Genomic DNA, 10551 nt, shown 5'->3' with positions numbered 1-10551 from the left:
ATCTGGTTTCAAGTTATTAGAGACCTATTCCTATTCTTTCTATTACCCAATATTGGGCTCCTAATTTATATTGTCCACACACCAATTCTTAGTCCTAGGCATGCAGGAGACGATGGTGTTAAGTATCCACATTGCTTGCGAATTAGCTATTGCTTCCCCTTCTTATAAGGTTTTGGGCGATCCTCATCTCATGACATTGTTTTTTGGGTTGAATTAGGCCCAACATCAATTTTCTTAACCGCTCTCATTACTTTAAATTGGGTTGGATGTTCAAATATTTCAGCATGTATTTGACCTAATGATGTGTCACAAAATTTTGGCACATTTGATGCTTTTTGACGGCGAGTTTTACTTTTTTTTTTCAAGTAAGTTTATGTCTTTTGATGCGTTTTTGTTGTGTTGCAGGTATTTAGTGTGTTTATGGAGAAAGTCATGAAAAGAGCTTAAACAGATGTTCAAAAAAGAGAAGTAACTGAAGCTGGGACTTTACGGAGCAAAAAGACGGACCATATAATATTTATGAGCCGTCAATTCCACCGTAGATCAGTGACAAAGAGACGCTATGTTGAGAGGAAATTCACGACAGAAAGTACAGATCGTATATTATTTACGGTCCGTAAATCCCACCGTAGATCAGCTACAGGAAGTCTCAAATTGAAGGAAGAATTGACAATCCAGTTCTACGGACCGTAAAACATTTATGGTCCATCAAAGTAGAGCGTAGATTTGGGCATCAGGATGAGATTTTACGGACAGGAGCTGAAGATTTTATGGACCGTATAATGTTTACGGTCCGTATGTTGATCCAACAGGGGGCACTTTTGTCAACATATTTTCCATGACTTGGACCATTATAAATACTTGATGCATAGACTAGACCAGATTTCAGTTTTAATTTTCTTAGCATTGAATACTCATAGTTTTTGGAGTTTTTTGTGATTACAAACAATTGCAATTATTTTCTCCTCAATTCCTATCAATCATTCGTAAGCATTATGATCTCAATTATCTATGTCTGTTCTTCTTTCTCCATGAGTAGCTAAATCAATTACTAAGGTTGTGAACCTTAGGATGGGTGTTTTGTGATTGGAATTTGGGATTGATAGATGCATAATGGATTGTTAGGGTTTATTTATTCTTCGTTTTTCATTCATAATTAATGGTTGCAAACGTTGATTAAAGCCACAAACTTTATTTAACTTGAGAAAGTACCTAGGGTCGGGGTAAGAATAAATAACAAGAACTCAAAGCTTTAAACTTTGTTTCATAAATTTGCTTAGGATTAAGAAGAATTTACTTGGCATAATTAACTGTCCTTCATATCGACTTTCTTATATTTGGGAAAATCATAGAAAGAAATAATCTTTATCTATTGGGAAATAGTAGAGATTTATATAGAGGTTAAGTGCATTCATACAACGATCCATTAGAAGTATATCAAGATCAATACCCATGATCATACACTTAATCTAACGGGAACACAACCTTGGTTTCTTTTACCATACATTACAATCCAAATACGTTAGTTAGCAATTAGTTATAAACAACCAACTTTCTACAAATTCATCGGAGTAAGACATTAGACATAAATAAAGCATTCTACGATTTTAGTAACCTTTTCACACCACATTCCCTATGGGATTCGACCTCAACCTTGTTGGGTTACTATATCTGACATCGTCCGCTTTAAGCTAATAAATGGTGTAATTTGAGCATATCAAATTTTGGCACCGTTGTTGGGAAATACGGTTTTGAAATTACTAAATAGTGTTTGCTTTGATTGAAATCTTTTTCTTATGCCATCACACCTTGTTTGCTATTTCTTGTGAATTAGGTGAACATGGCTTTGCGAAATCAACGTGTAGCAGCTAGTAACCAGGGTGGTCAACTTAATGACCCCCCGAATGATATGGATGAGGAGAATGTATTTGCTGATCTTATTGCTAAGGAGGACTGTGCATCTGCTATTGTTCATCCTAGGGTTGGAGCTGCTAATTGCAAAATTGACTCCTCTCTTTACTAATTGTTGAAGCTTGAGGGCTACTTTCAAAACTCTACCGAGAATGATCCTCAACGACATTTGCAGAACTTTGTGGATGTATGTGCTCATCACATCCAAAATAATATGTCACAAGATGCTATTCGGCTGAGGCTTTTCAAATATTCCTTAGCTGGAGAAGCAAGAACGTGGTTCGAGAAGCTTCTTCGGAATTCTATTACTTCATGGGCAGAGATGGTAGCAGTCTTTCTCAAGAAATAGTATCCTCCTAGCAAGAAGGCTGAGATCCGTGACAAAATCTATGAATTCAAGCAGCGACCGGGGGAACAATTATACGAAGCTTGGGAGAGATTTAAAGAATATCTGCAGAAGTTTCCGACTCATGGTTTTTCGGAGAACATATTAATGGAGAAGTTCTACCGAGGGCTGGATCCTATAACACAGTCAATTGCGAACAATGCAGCTGATGGTTGTTTTATGGATAAATCTTACACTCGAGTCACCAACATACTTAACAGATTGACTATGCACAATCAGGCTTGGCACTCGAACAATGCTGATATTGTACCCTACGGGAATGCTATGATCCAAAATATGGTGAAGGAGAATCAGGATACTCAGCAGACATTGGCTCAGCTTGCAATGAATATCTCTTTGCTGACCAAGAAGTTTGATGAGAACCAGACCAAAAAGGTAAATGTTTGCGAAGATGCTTTAGGTATGCCGAATGGGATGTACAAAGTCCACGAGGGTCCATATCACGAGGGACCTCCTATGCAGGTTGAAGATGCTAAATATGTGAAAAACTATGAAAGGGGTTATCAAAGGCAAAATTACCAAGGAGGTTGGCAGAATCAAAATTAATGGAGACCTCAGCTGGGACAAGGTAATTACAACAACAATCGGGGGAACTACAGTAATAATTATGGTGTCAAGAACCAAGGGAACTGCAACAACAACAATAATTTCGGAAATAAGAGTTCCAGTCTATATATTCCGCTAAAGGGGCAATCAAATGACCAAGGTAATTCACGGATGGAGGCTATGCTTGAGAAGGTGAAGGTGTTAGCAAATCAAAACAAGGCTGAGAAGACCTTATCTGGGCTGATGGAAATAGTGGGATCTCATACAACGGCTATTCAAAAGCTCAAGTCATAGATGCGTGATATTTCTAGAGAGCAACACCCTCCTAAAAAGGGAGGACTTCCTAGTGACACTATTCCGAATCCAAAAAATGGGGGAGGCAGTGTAGACCATGTATTTGCTATCAGTACTCGGAGGGGTAAAATACTCCAAAGTGCTGAAAAAAAGGTTATTGATCTCGAGCCAATTCAAGAAGAGGAAAAGGTGCAGGCTGATGCACCAATTATTGTTGATGAGGTTCCTCGTGAACAAAGAGTTACTGATATTCCAGAAAATTCGAAGGTGGCTGATGATAAAAGCAAGCAGACTGTAAAAAGGGCTCTCTGTCCTTTGACCCAGCTTTTCAAATCTAAACCTCCCTTTCCTCAAAGGTTGGTGAACAAGAAGGAAGATGCTAAGTTCGAGAAATTTTATGATCAACTGAAATAGTTATCTCTGAACTTTCCATTCTTGGATGCTGTCCAGGAGATGCCTGATTTTGCCAAGTACTTGAACAACCTGCTGACCAAGAAGAAGACAGTGCAATATGAAACCGTGAGTCTAACTCACACTGTGAGTTCCATTATTTCAACCACTACTGTCCAGAAAAAGGGAGATCCTGGGGTGTTCACCATTCCTTGTTCTATTGGGTACTATGATTTGCTCGTGCTTTGTGTGATAATGGGGCGAGTTTAAATTTGATGCCACTTGCTATCTACAAGCAATCAGGTTTGGGGATGCCAAGGCCGACTACTATGAGATTACAGATGGATGATAGATCTATTAAGAAGCCGGTTGGCGTAGTTGATGATGTTCTTGTACGGGTTAGTAAATTTATGTTGCCTGCTGATTTTGTGATTCTTAACTGTGCTATTGATCGGTACATTCCTATTATTCTAGGGAGACCTTTCCTTGCTACGGAAAGAGCTCTGATGGATTTGGAAAAGAATGAAATAAAATTTCGAGTCAATGATGAAGAAGTTACTTTTCAGGCAAGTAAGGGGATGAAGTTACCAAGTGCTTATGAGAGAATTTCGGTGATTGATTCTTTTGATGTTGTTGATGAAGTTGTGGAACTCAAGATGGACGAGGAAAGTTTGGGAGAAGCGCTTGCTTCGATTCTTGTAAATTTTGATGTTGAAGACATGGGGGGTTATGTGGAGACGGTTAATTTTCTTGTTGGGTTGGGCTCATATTCTTACCACCCAAGGAAGCTTAATCTTGATCTGGAAAATAGAACAACTCCTCCAAAGAAAGCATTCTTTCGTTGAGCCACCGAAGCTTGAGCTTAAACAGCTCCCATCACATTTGAAGGATGAGTTCCTTGGTCTAAATAACACGTTACCAGTGATTGTTTCAGCATTACTGACTGAGAAGCAGATCGAGAGGCTTGTGGAGATATTGCGTAAGTATAGGTGTGCTATTGGCTGGACCATAGCAGACATTCGGGGGATTCCTTCTGGGATATGTGAGCATAAAATCCATTTAGAGGAGGATAGCAAGCCGAGTGTGGAACATCAAAGGAGATTGAATGAAAACATGTAAGAAGTCATAAATAAATAAAGAAATCAAGTGGTTGGACGCTGGAGTGGTTTAACCGATTGCTGACAGTCAATAGGTGAGCCCAGTTCAATGTTTTCCGAAAAAGGGTGGCATCACAGTGGTGCCCAATGCAAAGAATGAGTTGATTCTGACGAGGACTATGACAGGTTGGAGAGTTTGCATGGACTATCCCAAGCTTAATACTGCTACTTGCAAGGATCAATTCCCTATGCCTTTTATTGATCATATGCTTGATTGGATAGCGGGCCGGTCTTACTATTGCTTCCTAGACGGGTATTAAGGCTACAATGAAATCAACATCGCCTTTGAGAATCAGGAGAAGATGACATTTACTTGTCCTTATGGGATATTCGCTTTCAGCAGGATGCTCTTCGGTCTCTGCAATGCACTAGCTACCTTTTAGCGGTGTATAATGTCGATATTTTCTGATATGGAAGAAGACTTTCTTGACGTCTTTATGGATGACTTCTCGGTTGTTGGTGATTCCTTTGATGATTGTCTTGACTATCTAGGTTGAGTGCTTAAACGCTATGAGGAGACTAATCTAGTGCTGAATTGGGAGAAGTGCCACTTCATGGTGAAGGAAAGGATCGTCCTTGGGCATAAAATCTCTGGAAAGGGGATTGAGGTCGATCAGACGAAGATTGATGTGATTTCAAAACTTCCTCGACCTATCTCAGTTAAGAATATCCGGAGCTTCTTAGGATACGCTGGTTTCTATAGGCGTTACATAAAGGATTTCTCAAAATTGCTAAACCGATGTGTAAGCTTCTTGAAAAGAGGCTAAGTTTGAATTTGATGAGAAGTGCCGAAAGGCATTCGATGAATTGAAGGACCGTTTGACCATAACTCCCTATTATTGTTTCTCCTGACTGGTCTCTACCGTTCGAGTTGATGTGTAATGCGAGTGGTTTTGCTATCGGTGATGTGCTTGACCAGAGACATAATAATATCATGCACCCTATTTATTATGCCGGCAGAATATTAAATGCGGCTTAGGTGAATTACACAAAGGACGAAGCAAGAGCTGCTTGCTATAGTTTTGCTTTTGAGAAATTTTGGGCCTATATATTGGGGTGCAAAATTATGGCATACACTGATTATGCTGTATTGAGGTACCTGATGGCGAAGAAGGAAGCTAAGCCACGATTGATTCTATGGGTGCTGTTGTTGCAAAAGTTTGATTTCGAGGTGAAAGACCGCAAGAGAACTGCGAATCAAGTAATTGACCATCTCTCTTGGCTTGAAGAAGCCGGGAGACCTTCAGATAAGCTAGATATTGATGATGTGTTTCCAGATAAGAGGGTGTTGGCAGTGTCGATGGAGGTGGCACTATGGTATGCAGACATTGCCAGCTATTTGGTAACATGCATAATTCCAGATAAGATCAAGTCCTACCAAAAGAAGAAGTTCTTGTAGGATTCTTGTTAATACTATTGGGACGAGCCATGCTTGTTCAAAATATGCGATGATAACATCATTCGGCATTGTGTTCCCGAGAGTGAAGTGATGGCGATTCTGAAGGCGTGCCACGACTTTCCACTTGGGGATCATCATAGTGGTACTCGCACAGCTGCAAAGTTTATTGAATGTGGTTACTACTGGCCTACTCTATTTCATGATGCTAATTTATTGGTGCGGTCTTGTAATCAGTGCCAAAGGCAAGGGAGTATTGGTAGGAGGTAGGAGATGCCTATGAACTTTGTGATGGAAGTTGAGGTGTTCGATGTTTGGGGGTGTTGATTTTATGAGGCCCTTTGTGAGCTCTTGTGGCACTAAATACATCTAGGTGGCAGTCGACTATGTTTCTAAATAGGTAGAAGAGGTGGCTTTGCCTAATAACGAAGCCAAGAGTGTCATGGGATTTTTGAAGAAGAACATATTGACTTATTTTGGTACTCCGAGGGCAATAATCAGTGATGGTGGTTCTCACTTTTGCAATAGAGCCTTCGCGGGATTGGTGGAGAAGTATGGCGTCAAACATAGGGTGGCAACCCCTTATCATCCTTAGATGAGTGGGCAAGTTAAAGTCTTCAATTGGGAGATCAAGAGTATTTTAGCTAAAACGGTGAATGCAAACAGAACTGATTGGGCCCGTAAGCTTGACGATGCTCTATGGGCTTATTGGACTGCTTTTAAGGCTCCGATTGGGACTTTACCTTTCAAGCTATTTTTTGGTAAAGCTTGTCACCTACCAGTTGAACTTAAACATAAGGCCATGTGGGCCTTGAAGAAATTGAACATGGATTGGGAAGAAGTGACCAAAATCAGGTTGTTTCAACTCAATGAGATCGATGAATTCCGGTACCAGGCTTACGAGAGTGCAGCACTATGTAAAGAGAGGATAAAAAATTACCATAATAAAAAGATCCTCAAGAGAGATTTTCGTAAAAGGGATCCTGTGTTGCTGTATAATTCGAGACTGAAACTTTTACCTGGAAAGTTAAAATCAAAGTGGTCTGGTCCATTTGAGGTGGTGAGTGCTTCGCCCCATGGAGCAATTGAATTGAACTCCGGAGATGGAACTCGGACCTTTAAAGTGAACAGGCAGAGGGTGAAGCACTACCATAGTTGCATTGATGGTGATAAGATCGTGGATTGGCACAGATTGAAGCATGGCTATGAAACATTACCATGATAAAAAGATCCTCAAGAGAGATTTTCAAAAAGGGGATCCTGTGTTACTGTATAATTCGAGACTGAAACATCGTCTACCACGAAAGTTAAAATCAAAGTGGTCTGGTCCATTCGAGGTGGTGAGTGCTTCGCCCCATGGAGCAGTTGAATTGAAGTCTGGAGATGGAACTCGGACCTTTAAAGTGAACGGGCAGAGGGTGAAGCACTACCATGGTTGCATTGATGGTGATAAGATCATGGATCGGCACAGATTGAAGCATGGCTACACTCTTGACCCGGAGTAAAAATGGGTAGCACCATCGTACCGCGACGTTAAATCAAGCACTTCATAGGAGGCAACCTGGAGTCAATCTACGCCAGAACCTACAGCCCGTAAAAGTTTTACAGATCGAAGATGGAAGCGTAGATTGAGGTAGCAAAAAAGATGGAGTCACTGTTTATGATTTACGCCAGAATCTACGGGCTGTATATTTTATATGGACCGTAAATGGAAGCGTAGATTATGGGCAAGGTAAACTATAGATTATGGGCAAGGTAAACTATCTCTCTATTCTTGATTTACGCCAAAACTTACGGACCGTATAAAATCTATGGTCCCTAAATTGAGGCGTAAACTAAGGATCGTCAGATGAATTCACCGTTGTAGGATTTGCGCCAGGATTTACGGTCCGTACATTTTATACGAACCATAAATGGATGCGTGTATTGAGAAGTCTCATCTATTTCCACGTCATTAAAATGGCCCCAGGTAAGTGACCGTACGGTTCACCGTAAAAGTTCTTTGGTCATAAAACAAGCGGCATAAAATCCCTCTCAGGTAATTGTTTAAAAGAAGCGGCTAGGGTAAAAGGGAAGCTTCAACTCAAATTCAAACAAATCCCTCTCCTCTTCTAACTCAAACACGCCACTTAAACACATCCCTTAATTCTCTCCACATTTCACTCCCCATCATCCCATCGTTACATATTCTTTCTCCCACATAAAAGCACCACTAGTCAGCCTCACAATCACCACACCACATCAACAATACATACCCATTTGACTTGAAGTGAAGGAAGCAAAACATTTGGAATTGTACTTTTCTTATTTCATCTGATCACCAATGTTTCTTCAAGGTTTTTTGATTCTTTCATGCCGTAGTTGTGACCTAGTAATGCATAGTGGTGAGAAGGACGAACACATATTCGTCCTTCGATGACCTTGCTTGCAGATTTTTGGTGTTTTTATCTTATGGGGGATAGATTCATGAATTAAGTTGGGTAGGGATTTGGTTCAGTGGTGCATAAACATTGGACTCATGGGGAATGAGTATTCAAAACCCCCATTGGGTCGGCGGGCATTTCGATTGTCAATGTCAAAGTTGATATCACAATTCGTGATGCCCACCAACTGTTTAATAAAATGCTTGAATGAAAAAAAGTATGAATTGGGGTGAAGTCGGAGTAACCCTGACATGATATGAGGATAAAAACGGGGTTTGATGAAGAATAAATCATTGTTGAATGCTAGGCATTGAAGGGAAGTCACTTGGGAATTGTACTTGAACTATTATATAGAGGGCATTTTACGAATAGATTTACCGACCGTACATATATGTCGTAGAATGCTCTTCTATATAGAAAATCTAACTGTTCCTATTTTACGATACAACTTACGAACCGTAAAACTTTTATGGACCGTAACTTGTATCGTAAAATAGTTTCCCATAGTTCCTAAGTTTCTGTGACCAATTTACGGTAGTTTTTACGGACCGTATAATTTTTATGGACCGTAAAAACTTACCATAAAATACCCTGGCTATACCAATACATCACTGTTACTAGTTTACGATTGCTTTTACAAACTGTATCTCTTTTACGGTCCGTAAAAATTAAAAAAAGAAGAAGTTCTTTTTGTATATGCAACATTATATCTTTGTTTTTACCTTCATTATTGTATATACTAATATGTACTCCACAGTTATGGCTTCGAAGAACACTGTTAGAAGGGGTCGTGCCCAGGCCACAGGACAGGGCAGGGGACGAGGTCAGACACAAATCAGAACAAGACTCCGTGATCAGTCTCCTCACCTTTCGAATGAAGTGGATCAAGCCCCTCTAGCAAGCACGACTGACGAGGCAACATAGAACAACCCAAACCCTACTAAACCCCCAGTCTGAAGAGGGGTCCTCATCAACGAACACCAGCTTTAACAGTGATGGAGAGCAATCTTCTAGCTCTCCAGAACTGCCCACTTAGGAGGAGGCAAGTAGCAGGCCGGAGGAGTCTGATGCTGAGGAAGCGGCAAGACAAAATGAGAACATAGTGAAGGAGAGGTCTGAGAATGTTGTTGGGTTCTCGGTGCAGGGGTCAAAAGAGATATACGAGAAAGGGCTAGAGCCCAAGGAAGGAAGACATGGGTTCCGCCGGAGCATCCATGAGGAGAGGCGGATCACTTTCGATTGGGTAGACTATTTCCCCAACATTCAGGCTGTCATTGATAACCATGGATGTCATTGATATCGGTTATTGTGCGAGAGTTTTATGCCAATTATGCAGCAGAGTTAAACAATCGGCACAGGCCAGTCCAACAAGCTAGGACAGTTATACATCTTCCGAAGATAACTCTTAGGGGATTGAGGATTGATTTTTCCAGCAAAGATATTAACCGGTTTTACTTCAGGGGCGACTATGAACTGCCAGCAAACACTGATAAGTTGGACTACAAACTAGGGGGAAACAGACCTGATCAGTTGAATAAGTTGCCATGGGTTACTTCAATGATTGCACGAGATAACCCCGGGTGGCATACTAAATCTAGTGTACCTATTAAAAAGAATGATCTCTCAGTTGAAGCCAAGTTCTAGTGGAGTGTCTTGATAAACAGAATCTTCCCTGCTCAGGCGGATAATCAGCTTACTATTGAACGAGCAATCCTAGTGGCTTCCATCATGTCCTGGTATGCAATGTATTGATGTGCCGTGAAATTATGGCACATTCGATACTTTTTGGCTATAAGTTTTACTTGTTTTTGAGCAGGTCTTGGTCTTTTGATGTGTTTGTGACATATTGCAGATATCTAACGTGTTTCGGGAGCAAGTCGTGGAAATGGAGTGAAAAAGATGTTCCGAAAAAGAAATTAACTGAAGCCTGAGTTATACGGAGGAACATACGGACCATAGAATATTCATGGTCCATAAATTCTATCGTGAATGCTTAACAGAATGGGTCTTTATATGAAGTGGAAGTCC

General features: G+C 40.6%; 1 protein-coding gene across 1 annotated transcript; it reads left to right on the top strand.

The window, feature by feature from the left end:
* The first annotated feature begins 6695 nt into the window (after positions 1-6695).
* On the top strand, positions 6696-7322 carry LOC132039130 (uncharacterized). Its single transcript, XM_059429671.1, has one exon. The coding sequence runs from the start codon at positions 6696-6698 to the stop codon at positions 7320-7322; it is 627 nt and encodes a 208-aa protein (XP_059285654.1).
* The last annotated feature ends 3229 nt before the right edge of the window (positions 7323-10551 follow it).

Source organism: Lycium ferocissimum, chromosome 12 (genome assembly GCF_029784015.1).
Source record: "Lycium ferocissimum isolate CSIRO_LF1 chromosome 12, AGI_CSIRO_Lferr_CH_V1, whole genome shotgun sequence".
Taxonomy (NCBI): domain Eukaryota; kingdom Viridiplantae; phylum Streptophyta; class Magnoliopsida; order Solanales; family Solanaceae; genus Lycium; species Lycium ferocissimum.
The sequence above is the reverse complement of the archived record's forward strand: the minus strand, read 5'-3'. Positions and strand labels throughout refer to the sequence as shown.

What these genes read in the sequence shown, in the direction of transcription:
- LOC132039130 (XM_059429671.1), top strand. Translation starts at nt 6,696, where the DNA reads ATGAGTGGGCAAGTTAAAGTCTTCAATTGGGAGATCAAGAGTATTTTA.